The sequence below is a fragment of the Alexandromys fortis genome, unplaced genomic scaffold (genome assembly GCF_014885135.2).
Source record: "Alexandromys fortis isolate MF-2015 unplaced genomic scaffold, M_Fortis_MF-2015_v1.1 scaffold_24, whole genome shotgun sequence".
NCBI lineage: Eukaryota > Metazoa > Chordata > Mammalia > Rodentia > Cricetidae > Alexandromys > Alexandromys fortis.
Window position 1 is genome coordinate 11400127 of NW_026067906.1, and position 22668 is coordinate 11422794.

General features: G+C 39.6%; 1 protein-coding gene across 9 annotated transcripts in view; it reads left to right on the forward strand.

The window, feature by feature from the left end:
- Osbpl8 (oxysterol binding protein like 8) overlaps window positions 1–22668 on the forward strand; it is a 120312-nt gene that overhangs the window by 42909 nt on the left and 54735 nt on the right. The window contains exons 3-5 of one of the 9 annotated variants that reach the window (XM_050135456.1): window positions 5526–5564; window positions 11424–11460; window positions 17532–17669. The exons of 1 other annotated variant lie outside the window; for it this stretch is intronic. In XM_050135456.1, coding sequence (XP_049991413.1) covers window positions 5526–5564; window positions 11424–11460; window positions 17532–17669 — 214 coding nt within the window. The remainder of the gene's footprint in view (window positions 1–5525; window positions 5565–11423; window positions 11461–17531; window positions 17670–22668) is intronic. 7 more of the 9 variants (XM_050135459.1, XM_050135457.1, XM_050135458.1 and 4 more) reach the window with 7 other exon arrangements.

Here is a 22668-nt window from a genome sequence, read left to right on the forward strand (position 1 = left end):
CCGGCAAGAAAATAAATCTTAACAAAATACAGTTAGAAACTGATTTCCCAGAATTACATACTTTCTTGTTGATATGCAAAGTAGATCTCTCTACGTAAAAAATAAAGTATTGCAGTTACACAGTGAGACTGCTCAGTGAATTTGGGGAAGCCAGTAAGAGGAAGAGTTAGTTACAGGAGAGGGAGAAACATAGCCAGTCCTCTACAGAGTATGTAAGCAGATGTCCCAGCTAAAGGTTGTGTATTTTGATTTGCATTTTTACTTGAAGATTTCTTTTCCCCATTGGTGGTGATAGAACCCAGGGCTTGGAGGATGGCTGGGAATGCTTTATTACTGAACTACATCCCCAGTCCTGTTTGAAAACGTTGTGTGTTCCCAGGAGTCTGGTTTCCAATAGGCTTTCACAAATATGAGATCAAAATTATAATAATACCATGGTATTTGGTACTTTTTTCTTACTTTCTTGTACCTGTACACTGATTTGGTAATTTTTTTTTTCTTGAAGGCATGATTGTGAAATCTTGTGATTTCAATTTTTAGTTTAACTTTTTCCACAGGATATTTTGACCTTTCTATGAAAGATTTATTTGTCTTTATGTGAATGGGTGTTTTACTTGCATGTATGTGTGCACTGGTCCAGTGAGACCAGAAGAGAGTACTGGGTCCCCTAGGACTGAAGTTAGGGATGGTTGTGAGGATGTGGGTGCTGGGAATGGATCCTGGGTCCCCTACAAGAAAAAGTTCTCCTAACTGAAGGTCCATTTCTTCAGCCCCAATGTTTTGACTTTTAAAGTGCAGAAAAATTGCAAAGATAGTTTCTTTATCTTTTGTATCTACGTTCTCTTATTTTCACCTTATATTTTTATGCACACACATACACATGGTTGTATATGTATGCATATTCTCATAAAAAGTTGTACATCTGTGTGTGTGGGATATGCATGTATTCCTGTTGGCATATGTCTATGGTTGTGCACACATGAGTGTGTGTGTGTGTGTGTGTGTGTAGATCAGAGAGTGATTTTTTTCTTCTTCTGTTGTTCTTGACATGATTTAAGATGGGATCTCTCACCAAGAGCTCATTGGAGCTCCCTGGTTTGCTAGGGTGAGTGACCAAGTGAACCTTCCTCAGGGCTTGGTTCTGCATGGAAGAGCTGCGTCACAGACTCCTGCCATCATGGTATGCCTGTTTTTTAGTGTGGGTGCTGGGACTCTCAATTTGTCGAGCAAGCACTTCATCCTCTGTGCCAGCTCCCCAATTTTTTTGATACAGGAACTGGCACTGAACTTGGTTTTTAGCTGAGGTTGCTTTTGAACTTCTGCTCTGACTCCTGCCCACATCTCCTAAGGAATAGCATGTACCATGATGTGTAGTGTGTGGAGGTCTTGGGATCAAATACAGCACTCTACCAACTATGCTGCATCCCTAATTGTGTGTGCACATAAGCTGTGGTGATGCACTTAGGGAGCGCAGAGATCCACTTGTAGGAGTTGATTCTTTCCTTCACCGTGTGCATCCCGGAGAGTGAATTCAGGTTGCCACGTTGAATTCAGTGAGCCATCTTTCTGACCCAATAAAGCATTAACTGAGGTTTATTCTTGATTCAGATTTGCTTAGTTTTGGCTAATGTTCGTATCCTGTTCCAGGGTCTCATGCAGGATGCCAAATGCAGAGTTGTCTCGTTGACTCATTGGGCTTGTCTAGGCTGTGGCAGGTTGTCATATTTAATTTGCTTTAGTAAACCTTTTACTTTGTTGCTTGTTGTTGAGAGAATCTCATACAGCTGTGGCTGAACTGACCTAAGGAGTTTTAGGGAGGAAGATCTCAGAAGGAAACCTCAAACCTCTCAGGCTGCTCTTGAGCTTACTCTGTAGCCACTGCTGACCTCAGCTTACCGTAGCCAAGGAAGACCTTGAGCTCGTGGCCTTCCTCACCTGTCTGTCAACAGTCTTTCTGCTGTTTTTCTCTGTTTGGTCCTCATACAGCTCAACCTGTGGTTTATGTGTATATATTTAGAGGGAAGAGTTGGAGAGTCCTAATAGAATTTTGTCTTTTAGTAGGTTTATCCCTTTTGTGTAGACTTTCAAAATTATGTCCTGCTCTACAGTTGCCTCATCCTCCATTTCTTGGGATGTGTAGGTAGTGGTGATGGGCTTATTTCTTCTGTGAAAAACAATTGTTTTCTTTCCTGTTTACTTTATGTGTAGCACGGCTAAAAGTGGACGGAAGATTCCGAACAGTGGCTTGGAATTCAAAAATAAATTCGAAAAATGCAGGAGGGAGTTTATTCTTCTATGTTGCATGTGTCATTCTCATAGTTAGAAATCTAAATTAGAAATGATACATATTTAGGTGTCATTTACTCAGTATAGACAGTATAATTTTTAGCCAGAAACAGAAATAGATAGCTTTTTGTTTTGCTGGACTAGACTTGAGGAGAGCTGGTTTTAAAAGCTTATTTCTTTCAGTATTTATAAATACTACAATTATCCAAGGTTTAAATCGACAGATGAAGGTTTTTCCTAATCACCACTAGGAACTATTTTACAGAAGCTCCAAGGTTTATGGAGAGCAGCTTCCGCTAAGCAGGATGTGATCACAGCTGAGTAATCCAAGGTCTCGGAGTCGCTCAAAATTGTACATATTATCTCAAAACAATTCTATTAGTAAAATGAAGGAGTTCCATAAAACTTTAGGGAGAAGTATGCAGGATTGGAAATTTTATAATGTGAAAGTGGAAGGGGGTTGTGTGGAGGAAGGAAGGGAGAGAGAGGTGTCCGAAATCAGAGCGGGTAGGAGTGAGGGAGAGAAGGCAGGAAAGCGCACATTTCCTCTCCTGTGTGGACCCGAGTGCAGGTTTGAAATGAAAGCTGTAGCGAGGAAGGAGACCTAAGAGAGGGGAGAAGAGAAGCAGTGGGGGTGGTGAATGGATGAGCAAAATGCAATGATGCACACGTGAAATTATGTGCCACGTGATCATTTCCAGAGTATTGCTCTCTGGCAGTTAACTGTGACTTTGTGCGAGGGTCATTTTGATACTTGGGCACGCCACGGTTTCTGAGATCCGAGGAACAAGTAACTACTTTCCTGTCTGTGGTAGACTTATGCATCACAGAGACCAGTGTTTCCATGGCATTAACAGTCTTGTCTGTGGCTTGATAACACTCGGCAAGGTATACTAGTATTCTAGTTTATGTGTAAGTATACTACTAGTTTACGCGGTGATTTTTAGAAAGAGAATAGACTTCTAGAAGCTGAGAAGATATTTGTCTTCATTCATCTTGGTCTTGATTCACTCAAGCATAAAATCCATGTATTGTTTGTTGAATTCTGGAATGTGCTAGGTTTTCTTGTTTCATTACGCAGTGCAGCTGTGAGCAAAACAGAGCCAGTTCTCACTCCAGCAGAATATCTGTCCTGTGCTCATGTGATGAGAAGTAAAGCCTGATAGGAAGGAGAGGGATAGATTGCAGAGTAGGGAGTGGAGTGTGAGGGATGTCTTCTGAGCACAGTCTCAAGGATTTACCGATTTTCCCTTATCCTCCTTTCTCTAGGAGATTGAACACAGGGCCTTTTGCACACTAGTAAAGTGCTCTGCTCATTTTTGTGCATTTTATTTTGAGATAAGATCTGAATGTGTTTAAGTTCCCCAGACTGTCATTGTATTCATTCTGTGGCTTAGGGAGGCCTTGAATTCATAATCCTCCTGCCTCAGCTTCCTGAGTAGCTGGGGTTAAGGCTTGCAAAACCAAGCCTGGTTATAACCTTGTTTTCTGAGCAGAGAGTAGTGATAGTGAGCTTTCTGTCTGCTGAGAAGCCTGGTGCAGGGCCAGTGTCTTAAGGAATAGGTGGCACCGGGTTCTGTCACAGTCCTGTCTGATGACAGCAGAAGGATGCAGTGACAGTACAGATGGAAGATCATGTTTATACATGGAGTGATAAGGAAATACTCGAGGAAGCCAGAGACTTGGACGGATAGCTCCAGATTGGGTTTTGGCAAACAGAATTGGCTATGTAAATTGAGCCATCAAGATCAGAGGATTTTCAAATTGTTGGACGGCTAAACAAAAAGAAAACTTGTGGTGGGGGGTGCGAGGCACAGATTACAAATCACTATGCACATCAGTTCTGGCAGCCAGAATTTAGGTAAGTGGATTTTTTAGGCTTTCTTATGAGAGAGCAGAACATTTCTGTGGGATGAAGAGTTTAGCTGAGTTGTACATTTTACATACCAGAGTTTGAGGCTTATTTTATAAAGAACACTGTATCAGATGTTTTTGAGTGGAGGAATAACACAGTCAGCATGATCACTTAGGAAATTATCTTAGGTTGAATACTGTCCAGATCAGGTTTGAAAGGACACCAGACAGCATTCTTAAACAAACTATTACAAAACTTCACAGTAGCACCAGAGAGTGAAAGTTTAATAACTAATGCATTCACAAAGGAGGAAAGAAATGTCACAGGAGTTCAGGGACTGGCTTGGAGAGTGATTAAAATTGAGTCGTCCAGATAGAACTCCTTTGGTGTCAAGTACAATCCACACGGTCATTTAATCCCAGCACTCGGGAGGCAGAGGCAGGCGGATCTCTGTGAGTTCGAGACCAGCCTGGTCTACAGAGCTAGTTCCAGGACAGGCTCCAAAACCACAGAGAAACCCCCTGTCTCCAAAAACCAGAAACCAAACAAAGAAACAAAAAAAACAATCCACGTGGTCAGTCTTGGCGGTAGGAGGCATGCGTTATCCCTTTTTGAATTCCAGTGTCTATCACGGTAAATGAATGAGTGCATGAGAGTCATCGTGGGTCCAGCTTTTGAAAGGGGGGAAATGTTTAAATGGCAGGATGTACTATTGGGAAATTAGAGACTGGATGTGAGCTAGAACATTGTAGATGAGAGGAATAATCTGAGCCTAATGACTTGACTAGGACTGGGGTCTGTCTGAGTAGGTGAAGGAAGAAGATGGATAAAAGGGTATAGGAGCTGGTTTCAGAGAGAGAGCTCGTAAGTTTTATTTTTTCTACAGGAAAAAAAATGCTTCCAAAAATAAGCCTAAGAACCTCCCTTTCTTAGCAGAATTTCAGAACTAGCAGTTAGTTCCTAGCCGTGTCCAAATGCATGGGTAGAAGTGTTGAGAGGCGAGCTCCACCTGCAGAGCAGACTTGCCAGTTACCTGAGGACACAGTGCAGTAAGACAGCAGGAAATACCAATAAAGCCCTTCATAGTGAAAAAGTTGATAGAATGTAATAAATACCCAGAAAAATAAAAATGAAGTTCCCTCCAGAACATTCCAGAGAACTTCATAGCTTGACGGATAGCAATTTCCTGAAACCGCAGGATCTAAAAGAACAAAGTGAAGGGTTTGATTGCTAGTGTGAAGATACTCCTGCCCTCCTTTAAATATTTCCTTCTAGGGTACTGTTCCCCCACCTAAGTCCTTCGTAAACGCTGGGTGCTCTCTACTTCACACCTCAGCTATTTGAGATTAATTTGCTCCTGAGAAAATTTGTTTTCTTTTTTTAGATCATGTCATATTCAGAAGTTGCTGCAGTTGAAGAGACAGTGAGTAATGTATGACCCTGTGTTTAAGATGCTAACAGTTCTGTGTTTTTCTATGATTTCAAGTTGGAAGTGGTGTTTTCTACTGCACTTTGTGCATTGCCATTATATAACACAGCAAGTGAAGATAGACCAATCTAAAATTTTGTTTCCACTTCTTACTTTTTACTATAAAAGTAATGCATAGTAATGTACCATAATTAAACACAGAAAACGTAATAAATCAAACTCTGCCTCCTGAATACAACCCTGTTGATGTTTTAGTGTATCTTTCCTTAGTTTGTATGTGTTTGTCTTATATTAAATGTGGTAAAAATGGGATAAGTACCTAATGGAGCCAGGCGGTGGTGGCGCATGCCTTTAATCCCAGCACTCGGGAGGCAGAGGCAGGCGGATCTCTGGGAGTTCCAGGCCAGCCTGGTCTACAAGAGCTAGTTCCGGGATGGGCACCAAAGCTACAGAGAAACCCTGTCTCGAAAAACCAAAAAAAAAAAAAAAAAAAAGTACCCAATGGACCAAGGCATAGTCTCTAGCCATTAGTGATAAGCTCAAGTTCACTGAAAAAAAGATGCTTTAAGGTCTTTGATGTAAAACTCAAGTATAAAATGTGCACATTTTTGCAGATTAGAGGAATATGAGAAATTCAAGCTAAGTATAGAGTGATGACTTCTGTTAAGAACAAGTAGCTCCCAGCTGCATCATATTCTTCCCTCAAGTTTCTTCTTCTCGGAGCCAAAGATAACACTGAATAGAACCCTGAGATGCATTGTGTAATCCTTCCAAATGTGGGTTCTAGGAGCCGCCTGCACCAGGATTGCTTCAGAGAGTGACTGATCAGCTAACTGTACTGGGGGAAGAGCACGCCAGCTGTGTCCTTGCTGGATAAGCTTTCTGCACTTTCCCTTACACTCACCAGATGGCATCAGTCAAGCTAGTGCATATACAGGGAAGAAAGGACTGTGCAGAGCTACAGGATAAAACTGTAGTCTCATGGAATCATCTTTGTACCACAGGGTGGCTGTTGTCTTGGTGTGGCTGAGACTGAGGAGTTCTTAGGTAGAAGGGCATGGTGATAAACTTCTGCTTTGTCCTTTGTGTTTCTTAAAAGTGGAATACTTACAGATTAGGCACCACGCATTTAGATATACAATACAGTTAGATCACAGTTTTCATTGTTTTCTGAGACTCATAGAATAATGATTTAAAGAATTCTTATAAATATTGTTTTAATGAAAGTGCCCACAAATCCTTTAAATGAAAGTTTCCAGTCATATCAGTATTTCAGTCAAATTAGAAAATTTATTTCTGTAACAAATTACTGAAATGAGTTTGGATATTTATTGAATAAAAAGAAAATATTTCAATCTGACTTAATGGTTTTTCACTCTGAGAAGTTTCTGGATTCTTTGAGATGTGAGTAGTATTTTAGTGCTTTAACTAAAGCCAAAGAGTGCCTAGTTTAAAAAAAAAAAAAAAAAAAAACACAAGATGCTTGTATAGAGTACTTTAGTTATTTCTCAGTCTTTCTGTGTCACACAACATGGTGCTGTATCCCAAAGTGTAAGAATGACAAAGGTGTAGAGATAACAAGAAGATATTCACTTGCTTGTGCCCGCTTCCCGTTGGCATGATGCTCAGGTGGCTTGGGAAGGATGGCTTACCGACATTATGGGATGTCAGATCTTTGAGGGAAGTGTTTCTTAAGCCTCCGTGTTTCAGCTTTGGTTTTGGAGTGCTTTCACTTGAGTCTTAGGCTTGTTTTCCATTATAAGTTGGTTTTCTGGTGGCTGTTCCTTTATACTACGACAATTGTCAGTCATCAGTGACTAAGGTATTCAGGTCATGAACCTAACTCACACATATCGTCATTTGTGCCTCTTGTACCAGCCTGGACCTTTTCTCCGTACAGACTTTATGTATTCAGCTGCCTTTTGGAAATCCCCTTGGATATCTTAACAGACGTCTCCCACGTAGCCTTCCTGAGCTCCTTGGTGTTCTCCATATAACACAGCTGCTCAGCTAATGGCATTTCTATCATGCAGGTGCTCAGTGCACACCACTTGAAATCATCTTGATTGCCTCGCTCTTGCCTCCAGCTCGGTCTGTTCGGAAATCTCGCTGCTGTCCTTTCAAACTGTGTTCAGCCCTGAATAACCTTTCGTCACCTGCACTGCAGCTACTGCGTTGTCCCCAGACTGTTTCAGTAAACTCCATTTACACTCTTGTTTTTAGAGTATTTGCAAAAGAGCAAGTTGGAATAATGCTGCTAACATATAATCAGACCTTGTCAGTCCCTTTCTCAAATCCATTTATTGCTCCCCTAATCCCATCCAGGATACAACCAAAGCCTGAATAAGGCTGTGCAAAGACTTCATAGTCTGGCATCGTTTCACCTCATTGACTTCAATGTTAGTTCTCTTTCCTGATGCAGTCTAGCTTCTGATTCACATTGACTCCCAGGCCATTGGCACTGGCTCACACCCAGTCCTCTGCATTTACATTTTGTTCCCTGTAGCATTCTTTCTGACAGTTCTCCATATCCTGTTTGAACACTTTAGTAGGGTGTTCTTAGGCTACCTGTCTGAAGCCCAGAGCTGCTTTCCCATGATGCTCAGTATGCCCCTATTCTATCCTTATCTTCTCCTTTTATTTTTAAACTATATAATGTTTATTATGGTCTTCTACCTTTTCTCCACTAAAACTTAATACTACTCTGACAGAATTCTGATATTGGTGGTGTGTGGGTCAAACCCAGGGCCCAGAACTAGGCACACACTGTACCACTGAGGTACAGACCCCAGCCAGGACAGGATTTTTGTCTATATCATTTACTGCTAGTATCCTTTGGTGCTAAAATGTTATGCCTATAGCTGTTACTAAAACTATTTACTGGGTGTATTGGCAGTATTATTTCAGGTCATCATTCACTGTGTCAAACTGAAAAAGTTGTGATTAAATCCAGTGAAAGGGATAAGGCACAAATGGCACATGCATGCTGAAAGGTGTAATGTTGGTATTTTAATGCAGTTTTGGGAGCAATACCTAAAGTTACTGTCTATGCTGAAAATTAGTTTTGAATGTGAACAGGTAAGGAATAGAAACTGCACAAAAGTCAGCCCAGGCTGTGAACCAACAGGATTGGAGAACATAAAACAAACTGTGCAGCAGAAATAAGCGTGTTAACCCTTTACTCTCCTAAAACCTTCAAATATATAGGTTTATAATTATTATTTTTTTTTTGGTGTAGGTACATGTGCACACACATTCTTGCTCTCCTGCTTTTTGTATGGTTAAAACTACAGTTTTCCTTTGTGAATTTACTGATTAAACTAGGGAAAATAATAATAATAAAGTCTAAGAAATTAAAAAGGCAAAAGTAGTTGTGATAATCCTAAATGGCACCCACTGGTCCTTATTCCCTGATGAACAATCTCCTTCTCTCCTCAAGTAGACAAACTACTGTATTTGATTTTTTTGTTTTAGTTTTAGTTTTTTTTTTTTTTGAGTAGGTTTGTTTTAAGACAAGTAGGTGTAGGTTTTCTCTAAATTTATCATTGCAAGAAGATTTTTAGACATAGGTGTCTCTGAAACATGTTTAAAGCTGGCTAGAGTTGTCTCTGTCAGCTTTCTGCCTTTTTGCAGTTTTCTGCTGTTATTTATTTACAATTTATTGTCTCATAAGTGATCCTAGAGTCAAGTTGTATTAAACAGTGAGCACTTATTTCAAACTTTGTGACTCAGGAATCCAGGAGCAGTTGGTTACAGTGAAGATTAGGAGGGAATTGTACCGTTAACTCCATTGATTGGCTGGAGAGGAGAGAGCCTCTTCAACCTGACCTGGTGCTTCACCTCAGTGCTTGCCTGTGGGCCACTCTGCAAGGCCGCCTTCTGGAGGGCCACCATAGAGACTGGCCTGGGAGAGTACTGTAAGCACGACCTGCTCTCAGAAGAGGCCGCTGTCCTTTTGCAGTTCTCCCTTTATGAGTAGTGAGCTAGTGCGTGCTTTACAGACCGGGCGCAGAGGCGGGAAGATCAAGGGCTTCAGAATAGCCTGGGCACTGTGTTCAAACCAAGCCTACACCTCCTCCTGCCCCAAAGCAAAAGCAACAAAAGGAAATACAGTAGTTCTGCACACTGTGGGAGAGAAGGGAGTCTTCACCAGGGAATAAGGACCACTGGGAGCCATTTTAGATTGTCTTCACAGATACTTTTGCTTTTCTAACTTTTTTTTTTTAATATTTATTTATTATGTATACAATGTTCTGTCTGTGTGTGTGCCTGCAGGCCAGAAGAGGGCACCAGACCTCATTATAGATGGTTGTGAGCCACCATGTGGTTGCTGGGAATTGAACTCAGGACCTTTGGAAGAGCAGGCAATGCTCTTAACCGCTGAGCCATCTCTCCAGCCCGCTTTTCTAACTTTTAAGATTTTTTTAATTTAAATTATGTGTTTATGTGTGAACCTTTTTTGTGGGTGTGTGCATGTGTGATTGCGGTGCCTGCAGAGACCAGGAGTGAATTCTCTGGAGCCAGAGTCACAGGCAGTTGTGAGCTTGGTCCTCTGGAAGAGCAGCCGAGTCATCTCTCCGGCCCTGCCTCACAAGGACTTTAATCTCCTCCTTCAAGCTGTTTGTAATAAGGACCCGAGCACAATGAGTCCATTGTCAGCCAAGCTGTATTCTGTGAAACTGAAATCCATTCGTAGAAGAATATGCATGGATTAACATCTGAAGAAAAATAGACACAGAACATGATATTCAGAATTGCTCAACAGCTGTCACTTTAGGAAAGTGGCAGGTAGGAGTTCTCCTAGGAGATGCAAGCAAGCAGGTCACCTTGTGTGGTCATAGCCAGCTACAGTTCACTGTGTCTGGAACAATGTAGTCAATCAGTGGGAAGTTTTTAGTCTGGTTTGTGAACTTGAGGATAGCTGAGAGCTGTGTGCTCAATAAGGGAGTCCTGACTGATAGTGGAGGTTAAAAGAGTTTCTAGGTAGAGATCTGCAGGGTTTTTTCCCCTGTTGATGTTAATTTTAGCTTCTTCATTAAAGAACTGAACCTTCTGCTTGGTATGGCAGAACATAGGAGGTTGCAGGAGCAGCACTGTGGGATTGAGGACAGCCTAGGGTCCTCAGTGAGGCTGGCTTAGGGCCGGGAGGTATGGAATGTCTGAACTTCCTAAAGGACTAGTGGCTCCAGGTATGCTTGTCTTTAGCAAGTCCTAAGAAAATTGTGTCTTGACTTAAAACTCAACCTTGGGTGATTTATCTGACAATAACTTCCTCTTTTCGTTTTGCCATTTGGTTAAACAATGATCTATTTGTTGTTGTCTTTGTAGAAACCATTTGCCCCATGGTCATCATACAATAAGCATGAAGTAAAGGTTCTCCTCTCTGTGTAAGACTAAGTCTCTGTAGAGAGCTCTGGTGGCATGCATAGTGCATGCTCAGTAGAGGGTGGATGGTAGGTAGTTTAAAGCTTCAGATGGAAAAGAAGTGCTCAGTGCTCTTAGGTTTCTGAAGAAGCTTTACGGCTCCTAATCCCTACCTTGAATTGGAATCTAAAAGAACTTTTGGCTTGAGACATCGCAAAGCAACACACTTTGGTGATTCCGTTTTCCCTTCCTACCCTCACTTCCCAAGTTAAAACAAACATTTGGTATTGTCTCCGCCAAGGTTCTTTTGGTATAGAGAAGAAAATGTCTTATAAGTTATGATGTTTGACACTAATGTGCATGCGCTGCCTACTCACAGACTAACGCTGTTCCTCTTGTCCTTTTGTCTCACTGCTGCTTCCGTCCGGTGTTTGCTTCTTCCTGGTTTGGATTGTGTTTGTTTGCTGCTCAATTCCTCTGCATTAAAAGCTTCTTGGTGATAGCAAAGATGTCCTTGGGCCATCAAGTAAGTAGCTAAAGTTGGGATGCCATGCTTTTGGGGACATGATAATGTTTTGGTGTTACTTGTAAACAACAGATACTTTCCCAGTTTTGATTGGAGAAATGCTCAGTGCCCACTGTTTATCTGTCACAGTCTACACATGAGAGCCCTGCACAGAGCCTGTCCTGAGGTCACTATCTAGAGCCGAGAGAGCACTTGCTGCTCTTCCAGAGGATGAGTCCACCATCACCTGCAACTCCTGCTCAGAGTTATCTGTGGGTCCCACTCCTTTTGGGGTGAATGATCCTTTCACAGGGTCACCTAAGACCATCAGAAAACACAGATATTTACATTATGATTCATAACAATAGCAAAATTACAGTTATGAAGTAGCAATGAAATAATTTTATGCTTGGGGGTCACCACAACATGAAGAACTGTATTAAAGGGTCGTGGCTTTAGGAAGGTGAGAACCACTGCTCTAGAGGATGGATGATTCATTATTTAGGATTTTCTTTTCACTAGACCCTTGCTCAGTCATCACATGAAGAGATCATAGAAGGACTTCACTGCCGTCTCAAACCAAGAAATAGTGTTTTAGTTTGTAGAATTTTAATATAATTTGACTGTGATATTTTTGTTTGTTTGTTGAAAATATGTTTTATCTTGCAAGTCTAGAAGATTACCCATTAAAACGTAATTATGTCCAGTTTACTGGAACAAATTTTGCTGGTTTTGTTTTTCTTTTCTGAATAGGGTTGCACATTGTGGTAGCTTTTGAATAAGCACAACAAATAAATCATGGCCCTTCGGGGTTGTTCAGTCCATCTAAACAGTGACAGGATTGTCGCTACATTAAAGAAATCTTAGCAACACTGAACTGAAAAGAACTTCCTAGATAGCTAATAAAATATTAATTTTATAAATAAAAAGTCTAAAGCTAAAAGCTTAATCTCCAGGAAGCTACAGTTGCTGTCATGCACTGTTGACTGTTGCTTAACTACAAAGCAAGAGTAAGGCATTACTGCCTGAGTTCAGGTCTAGCAAAATCATTAAAGTGTTGTTCCATCAAAAATTGGACAGAGGATTTGATTTTATTGAATAGCAACATAGGAAACTGATTTAGAAGTTTTAGTATTTGTGTCTAGTAGTCAGGTCTTCGTTGCAAGCCATCTCTGTCCTTTGGGGTTCAAAGAAAGGGACTGAGCAAGATAATGGCAGAAGTTCTTCATAATGAGATTTTTGTCACCGCTGTCCTTTTAGAGAGAGGGTAGTTGGTGGTATGAGTATGATTACATACACTATGTCATAATGAAACCCATTATTTTCCACAAGTAGTATATTTTAGTAAAAAGTAGACCATATATAATCTTTGGTCTGTGTTAGTTGCTTTTCTCCTCAAATACTGGTTAGAATATATTTTTAACTTTTTAATAAGATGATAATTTAAAGTAATGCACTAACTTTTAAAATTGCAACAGGTCTTACTGTTTAAAATATGTTGCACATTAAATAGCAATATTATCAGGTAGTGGAGAATTTTAAAGTAGAGCATAAATCCTTTTTACCCAGTTTTTTTATTTTGCCAAGAATATTTTTAAATCCTAAAATGCCTCTACGGATTACTGTATCCTATCACTACCATAATCTCCAAAGAGAAAGACTCGTAAACATTTAGGTTGACACACAGGTTTCTTAGGCATCTTATCTTGACTTCCATGTAACCTACGGACAAACATCAGAACTTGAAATATTCATGAAGTGTTTAAATTCAGGAACTAAGGAAAGTGATAGATTCACACCTTGTACAGTAACCATAATATTAATTATTCCGCTGTGATTTCTGTTAAGTAACAGGAGCTGCAAAGTAGGCGCCTTGCACTATAAGTGGAACCAGCAGAGGGCACTGTAATGTCACTGCTGGCCGGTGAATCACTCGACAGAAACTACACTGCAGTGGCAAATAGCTTTTGAGTTACTTAGCAAATGTTTATCAGTTGCGTCAGTGTTACACACAAAAACAAAGTCATTGTGCTTCTTATGCTTCTGTACTCCTCTACTGTGCACTTTCTGTAGGACACTGAAAGATTTGTGTTATGAGAGCTTCCTTTGTCTGTAAATGGTTAATGCTTGTAAATGAGTTGAGACAGAACAGAGAGGAAGACGGGCTTCCTGTCTTGCTGTGAAACACTCTGAAAGAAGAGATTGCTTGAGATCTGGGCATGACAGCGCAGGTTTGTAATTCCAGCATCTAACAGTTTCCTGTAAGATGTAAGGAGGCAGACAGACTGGAGTGTGTGAGTTCTGTACAGTTTGGGTTCTGTGTTGAAATCGTGTCTCCAAAAATCACATGACCATTGAGTTGGGAAGAGGTGAACTGAACTGTTCCCTATGAGTAGTTATTTAAGATACACACCTGTGCATTAGATACTAAAGCATGCTTTAATCTGCTCCTTTTCTCTAACTTGTGGCCTTTCCCATGCATGACGGCTATTTTGTTTATCTTATTTTTATTTTTCACTTAAAAAGTATTTTTTCAAATTTAAAAAATTTTAATTGCATATGTATCTCTAAGATTTTTAATCTAACATTAATTGTGTGTGTGTGCATGCATGCGAGTGTGTGTTAACATTCGTGTGATCAGTGTGCTTTTGGAGGTCAGAGGACAGCTTGTGGGAGTCAGTTCTCTTGTTTCACTATGTGAGTCCTGAACTTGGGTCATCAGGTTTGGCGGCAAGTGCCTTTACCACCGAGTCGTCTCTCTGGTCCCTGTAGTCCTAAGTTTTGCTTGTTTTTCTTTTTTATTTCTTGTTTCTTTTCTGATATGAGAGATTAAATCCAGGACACCTCTTTTATGCTAGCCAAGTGCCCTCTTATTTTTTAAAGGACTGTATCATAGTATATGTAAGATGTTGAGAACTTGATTTTGTAGTTGTATTTCTCTGGTTCTTCTGTGCTGTTTGATCCAGATATAGATGCCATATACCAGTCTAGCTTGTGCTTGTTCCTCAGGTTATTAGCCCATCTTGTTGTTTTATCTTTATGAGACAGTATTACTGTGTAGACTGCCTTTGCCCTCCATGTATGGGATTAACGATACACACCACACACCTGGACAACTCATTTAAATATTTATTTTAGAATTATTATTGTTGCTTTATTTTATGAGTATGTGTGCTTTGCCTGCATGCATGTCTGTATACCTGGTGCCAGCAGAGGTTCAGATGAGGGTGTTGGTACCCCAAGAACTGGAACTACAGATGGTTGTGAGTTGTCATGTGTGTGTATGGGGATTCTAACCCAGGTTGTCTGCAGAGCAATGGGTGCTCTTATCTGCTGAGCTGTTTCTCCAGTGTTCCTCACCCCACTCCATTTTATTTGGAACTGGTGAGCACTTAAGTTTTTTGAAGGTTTTTCTTTTCTTTTCTTTTTTTTTTTCTGAACAGTGTTGTTTGAAAATTCTTATTCATGTCTCTTAGAATACACGGGAGTTTTCTAGGTATTATAAGAATAAGATCGTGTTGCATTCATCAAGTATGTGCTAGTCCCAAGTTATTCCCCAAAGTGCCAGTATCATCTTATACTCCAGCAGTGCCCAAGATCTTGATGATCCTGTCTTCCTTATTTGATATTATCAAGTTTGTTAATTTTTTGGTTCTGGCGACTATAAAATATCCTACTGTGAAACTGATTTCCGTCTCCCTGATTATTAAGCAGAGGGACTATTTTCATGTGCTTACTGACATTTTCATTTTCTGCGAAATGCTGTTCAGTTCTCCCTTCTATTTTTCTGTGATGCTGTTGGTCTTTTCTAATTGGTATATAGGAGCTATAGATTGAGAACACTTTAGACACAACCTTTGTTAGCTGTATGGCTGTCAGGATATTCTCCTGTTCAGTGTTTTTTTCAGCTTCATTATGGGATTATCTAATGACTGAATTCCTGATTTTAATGTTGTAGTGCTATTTATTAATTCCTTTTAATTAGTGTTAGTATATCTTTGTGTAGGGATTACTACCTGCCCCAAATCTATATAAATACTCTGTTTTATATTTTCATTTGTTTCCTTAATTTTCATGGCAAATTGCTTGTGTGTGCTGCAGTGAAGGATGGACTCTGTTTGTCTGGTATGCCTGATCAGGTGTCCTAATGTCTTTCCTCTGTTATGTTTCTGAACTACACATATGAAGGGATCATGTTGTATAAATGACTTAGTTTTTGTGCATTCCTACTATTAATTACAAATCTGTTTATTTTTTAATCAACCAAACAAACCAGATTTAGTAGCTCGAGGAACCAAAATATATACTTTATGATGGTGAAGCTTCATAACAATAAGAAACCTAGTTTGATTGGTTTTGAAGTAAAATTTTATCACATACCTTTAGTGTAACAGGAAAAGCAGTATCTTCAATGTGTCAGGAAGAAATCAGGATTAAACATTTATGGGGAAAAGAGGCAGACAGAAATCTTGCATCATGAAATTTAAGTTCTAATGGAGGAGAAGAGAGGCAATAGTTAAATATTTCAGATGGCAATACGGGCTACCATGGAAATCATGGTGACAGATAATAGCTTGAGATGGGCGGACACTAACACATAGAGATCCATGAATTGTGCTTTATTAAAACCAAGAACCTGTTTATCAGCAAGCACCATGAAGAAACCAAAAGACTTTTCCAAACATATAACATTTGAATACAGAGAGCAAGCAAGAGGAAACTATAAGTAAAAATCTGGGCCAGAGTATTCCTGATAGTTAGAGTATTCCCAAGGGCTAGAGAAATGGCTCAGCAGTTAAGGGAGCTTTTCTTCCAGAGGTCCTGAGATCTGTTCCTAATATCCACATTGTTGGCTCACAACCACCTGTAACCCTAGCTCTAGAGCAGCAGTTCTCAGCCTGTGGGTCATGATCTCTTTGGTCGTCTAAAGACCCTGTCACGGAGTCGCATATCAGATATTTACATTATGATTCATAACAGAAAAATTGCAGTTATGAAGTAGCAACCAAATAATGTTCTTATTGAGGTCAGCACAACATAAGGAACTGTATTAGAGGTTCACAGCATTAGGAAGGTGAGAACCACTGCTGTAGAGGGATCTGACACCCGATTCTGGCCTCCATAGGTATCCACACACTTGTGGCATACATTCACATAGATACAACACATATTAAAAAAATAAATTTTAAAAAGAAATAAAACAGGCTCAGAAAATTGCAAGATGGCATTTTTAAGGAAAACTGAGGTGGCCCTTATTTCAGGAACCAAGAGGAGGTTGAAAAGATACGAAGGTGCAGATCCTTTGGCTCTTGAGGCAATGGATTTATTGTAAGGGGAGCTCCTCCCCCGCCCCTCTTTTCTTCTTTTTACTAGGGATGAAACCCAGGACCCTGCCCAGGCTAGCATCATTGCTATATCTGAGCTGTGGAGACTAACTGAAACAGTCTCACTAAGTTGCTAAGGCAGACCTTGAACTTTAACACTCTATAGCCCAGGCAAGGGTAGAACTTGCAACAAGTGCTCCTAACTGCTGAGCCATCTCTCCAGCCCCTATCAGGGGGCCTTTTGAAGATAGACTTTGAAACCTAGGACGAATGTGAGTCTTGCCTGTTATGTGCTGACCTTACTATTTGCCATCAAAAATTAGAAACCAGAGTAGAAATTCAGTTGAATGTACAGTTTGGTTTCCACAAGCCACTGATTTGTAATTTCTGATCATTAATACTGCTGTACATCTTCCCTTATACTTTTGACTATTTGTGTCTCTTCTCTGAGATGACTTGTCTCTCCCTGTTATATTGACAGATGATGAAAAGTTAATGTTACCCTGTGAAAGATACACAGTAAACCATAGGGGCCCTACCAGTTGGATATATACAATGTCTATAATCTGTTTATTTAACTGAGACTTACGTGTCTATTCCTCTTGGATTTATAGTATCTGAACATAAAAACAAAATGATTATGCAAGCTTACTAAAGTGGTAAGATTAATATAATCATAAAGGAATTTCAGTTTTATTCAAATTAATTATTATGCTACAAAACCCATGGCTTTAATGGTAATTACTTTTCTTTTTTTTTTTTCTTGAGCTGTTGTAGCAAACAGTGAGGAACCTCAGCTTTTGACCCCAGGAAAGATGAGTCAGCGCCAAGGGAAAGAGGCTTACCCAACACCAACTAAAGATCTGCACCAGCCCTCTCTCAGTCCCGCAAGTCCTCACAGCCAGGGTAAGAAGCCTCAGGCTTGAGTTCTTGTTTGTCCGCAGAAGCCTGACATTCGTTGTCCACACTGCATTTCCACCTGGATTTGTGCAGATTCGCTGCTGTTGTTTATTTTGCTTGGATCTTTGCAACAGACTTAGTACACCTTCCTTTCTACTTATTTGACTTCGCTTAGATTAAACAACACATTTTGTTAGTTGTCTCATTCTTGTAAACCAGGAATTCTTTTACTTTTTGGTCTTTAGGCCTCCTTAAATCCATAAAACATTGAAAATTTCCAAGAGGTTCTGTTTATGTGAATTGCATTTGTTGATATTTACCATAATATCAATTAACCCTATGGAATTAGAAAATGTTTGTTATTAATTGAATTAAAATAATAAACACATGTTAATATCACTTCATGTACTTTTGTGTTGGGAATTTACAAAATTCTCACCAGAAGCTATTTTGAGTACATGATTGATCATGGTCATCCACAGTTGTTGTGATGGGTCATAGAACACTTAGTCACCCCTGTTGCTGGCACAGGAGTACACACTGAGGGTCCTAACAGTCAGGGTACAGAGGAGAGCAGTGTAAGTTCAAGGCCGGGCCAGGCTACACAGTGATAACCTGTCTGCAGAGACAGGGAAGTAATTTTACACACTGGAAGCTGGTGAGTGTTAGCCATTTGTTCTCTAGCCCCCTCATTCCTCTCCATTTCCAGTAGTTTATAACCACTATTTTACACTCACTTCTGTTAGTACAGTTCCTTTAGCTGCTACCTTATTGATTCTTTTAGCTCCCATCCCTCTGGTTACTTGAGTTTTGTGTCTGCTTACTTTATCTAATGTAGTGTCTTCCAGTTCTCTTCATGTTGTTACTAGGATTTAGTTTTCTGTGAACATTGCATACATATATAACATTTTGTTTATTCAGGAGCCTGTAGGTTGATTCTAATATCATGGTTATTGTGACTTTAGGAAATATTGAATTGTAAAATTGCTTGAATACTGATTTCCTTCATTTGAGTATTTGGAAATGCTGGATCATGAAATTTTTTTTTTATTAAAAATGATGCCCCTTCCTTACTACTTGGTATTTTTACAAGTCTTTTTAATATCTAGCTTAATAAAAAGGGACCCCTGTGTTTTTATTTCTGCTTCTATATAATCAATGTGTTTTAATATGATAAATTTAAGTATAGGAATAAAATCTGGGCATACAGATTTGTTATATGCACATAACAAATCAGGCATTGTTCTGTTTTTAGTCCAGCAAAACGTGATGAATGGTACTCTTAAACATTGGCTGCCAAATGGAATTGGAAAATGCATTTATGAACTTTGGCATTCTTCTAAATTAAAACTGGTTTGCTTTGAATTTTATATTAAAATGCTACGCGGTAGTGACTTATACATTTCCCATTTTATCATACAGAATATCAAAATCTATGTGTATAAAAGGTTCAGCAGTAATAGTTTTTTTGAGTGTTTTGACTTTCATCAAGAAAACATTCTTTTCCATGAGTACATGGCAGCAGAGAGTTTGGTGACTGATACTGTAGTATTATGAAATTGACTTTGGCCTTGCAGACCCTGTAAAAGGGTGTCAGACACTCCCCCAAGCCCATGGATTGCACTTCCTACTTTATGGCGGGTTCTGGTACTCAGCTAGAGTTTGATTGCATATTCTGTTTCCCCTGGCACTCCATAGCTGCAGTGGAAGAGCTTTTGCTTTTAATACTTAACTTGAATTTATTGTTCCACTTTTTATTTTGCTTGGTTTCAGTTATCTGTTCATAATTATGGTTGGGACTGGAGAGATGGCTCAGAGGTTAGGAGCACTGGCTGCTCTTCCTGAGGTTCTGAGTTCAGTTCCTAGCAACCACATGGTGGTTCACAACCATCTTTAATGAGATCTGGTGCCTTTTTCTGGCAGGCAGACATACTTACAGGCACAACACTGTATACATAATAAACAAATCATAAAAAATAGTACAAAAATAAAAAATAAAAAATTGTAAGAATCCTCTGTGGTCTTGGAATGTAATATCCATGGATAAGGGGAAAGGGAGCTATTATTTAGCTACCTTGTACTTTTTAAAATTTTTTAAATTACATTAAAAAATTACATTTAGACCTCTATCATAACTACACTACTGTCAGATTTTAGTGTGACTTTATGAATTCCTTTTTGAGATCAGGCTTGTTCAGCCCCTCTTTCCCTAAAGTCTCGTGTAATTCAGGCAGGCTTCCAACTGTGTGATTAGGAGGACAACCTTGAATTCATGATCCTTCCGCTTTCTCCTCATGAGTGCCAGGATTACATGTGGGTACCATCATGCCCAATTTATGTCGCATTGAAGATTGAACCCAGCACCTTCAGCATGCTAGGTTAGACTTCTACCACTGAGCTACATCCCAGCCCCAGGTCTTTAGGAGGCTTGTTGAAATCAAAACTATTTGGTTATTATGCTATTACATCTTCAGTGTGAAGAATGATCTTGTTTGTTTTGTCTCATGTGCCTTTGACTTTTCAGTAAGTTGGCCCAGTATCCTGAACAGTGTTGACTCTTTGATTCCTTTGTCGATTATTAATTTGTTTCTTTGCCTTTGTAATTCTTGTAAATTTGGAGACGTGTCAAGATTTGATTACATTAATTTTGACCATTTTTGAAAAGTAGTGTTTTATAGGGAGGTGTATTACAGCATGTTCTATCACACATGAGGATTCTCATAATTTCTGGTATTCCTACTAGTGGGGACCTGAGATTGATGTGGATGAAGTGTCTCGTTATCTGTTGAATAAAACAGAAATGCTGTACTTGGCGCCCTACAGACACCCTGTTCTCCATCAACCGTTTACCTAACAGTACCTACCTGTGTCTCTCTATAATCTTCTAAGGCTGGTTTTATTATTTGTGTGTGTGGCTGTGTGTGTGGGTATGTGTGGGTATGTGCATGTGAGGGGGAACCTGCAGACTGTCTGGATGCCCTGGAGCTGGAGCTGCAGGCGATTAGGAACTGCCTGGCATGGGTGTTGGTAACCAAAGTCAGCTCCTCTGAAATCGTAGCAGGTGCTCTTAACCACTTATAAATCTTTTTGCCAAAAGGTTGTTGTCTTAGTTATGGTTACTGTTGCTTTGATAAAATGCCATGACCAAAAGCAGCTTGGAGAAGAAAGGGTTTATTTTGCTCACAGCTGTATATAACAGTTCATCCTCAAAAGTAGTGAGGGCAGGAACTCATGCAGGACAGGAACCTGGAGGAGGCAGGAACTGATGCAGAGGCCATGAATGGGAGCTGCTTACTGGCTTGCTCCTCATGGCTGGCTCAGTCTGCTTTCTTAAAAAGTCCAGGACCACCTGTCCATAATGGGCTGGGTCCTCTCCTGTCAATCACTAACTAGGAAAATGCCTTACAGCTGAACCTAATGGAAGCACTTTTCTCAAAGGCCCCCTCCCTCCTCTCTGATGATTCTAGCTTGTATCAAGTTGACGTAAACCTAGCCAGTATAACTGACCCCTTGTCAATTTGACACACAAACACATCACTTTTCAATTAGAACCTTTCCTTTCTCATTTATCCTAAAGATAGAATGTTAATATCACAATATGAGACATATAACTGTAAAAGTTTCACAGAACTTAGGAATTCAAACACATTAAACATTCAGTCTCTTTTAAAAATCCAATCACGTTAGAAATCCAGAATCATTTTTAAAAGTTCAAAGCCTTTCAACTTTGGGCTCCTGTAAAAAAAAAAAAAATAATAAGTTAGGTACTTTCTTCAAGAGGGAAGAACCAGGGCACAGTCATGATTTAAAAGAAGCAAAACCAAACCCCCAACAGTGTGAATAACTAAATGACCAGTTGTCTAGGATTCAGTCAAGATCTGCTGGGTTCTTCCGAGGGGCTCTGACACTGCACCTATGTGCATATACATCTCACCACACACTATAAAAAATCAAAATAATAGTTTTTAACACATCATATTTTTTTTCTGAGTTTTGAAATAAGATCATATCTATAAAAACTTATAGCAGAACCTGGTGGATAATAACTCCCGATAGTTGATATGATTATTACAGTAACTTGTCATAACTATTGACTAAACATTGACTAAAATAATTCTACTTGGGATGAACATAGACATTTCGGACTATGCTACCCTTCAGCATGTTTGAGAGGCTTATTTAGGATTTCTTTTTAGTGTGGGGCTGGCAGGCTCAGTGCCTCAGTGGGTAATGTACTTGCTGAGCCAATTTGACTCCCTGACTTTGAGCCTCAAGATTCATATAATGATACAAGAGAACTGATTCCATAAATTTATTCTCTTACCTTTGCATGCATTCTATCCACCAATACATCATGTACTCACACACAATAACAATGAACAAATAAAAGAATTTCTTCTAGTGTTGACCAAGCCCATGCCTAATACAATTTTTTTAACTTAAAATAACTGTAAACTGGGCCATGGTGGTACATGCCTGTAATCGTAGCTCTTGGGAGTCAAAGGGAGGAGGATGCAGGGTTCAAAGCCTTGAGCTGTCTGAGAACCTGTCTGAAACAAATAGCCCTATAAAAACAAGGAAATATGACGTTAAGTTTGTGATGAGGTGATCTGCTCTAGAGATAAATGCATCTTGAAATCCTGTTAGCCCGTAATATGTCAGATACTCACTTCCAGGAATTCCACTTGTGAGTGGGAAGAATTAGCTATAAAAGTACAGTGATTAATGCTTACGACAAATGTCTCCTAGTGCTTTCAATATGTTAGCTCTTAGAATTCTTATAGGAGCATGGTATATAAATCATTTCCTCCTTTTACAAATGAGGAACTTGGTCAGTTGGGAAGAAAGATTTTCCCTGACCAACTTCACACAGTGTATAAAACAGCTTTAATCTGGGAAAGAATTTTAGTCTGGATTTTACTGGCACTTGCTAGCTTAAGGTTTGGTCAGTTTAGTTGATATATGTTTTAAGACTTAAATTTTCCGAACTTTAATAATTGTTGTT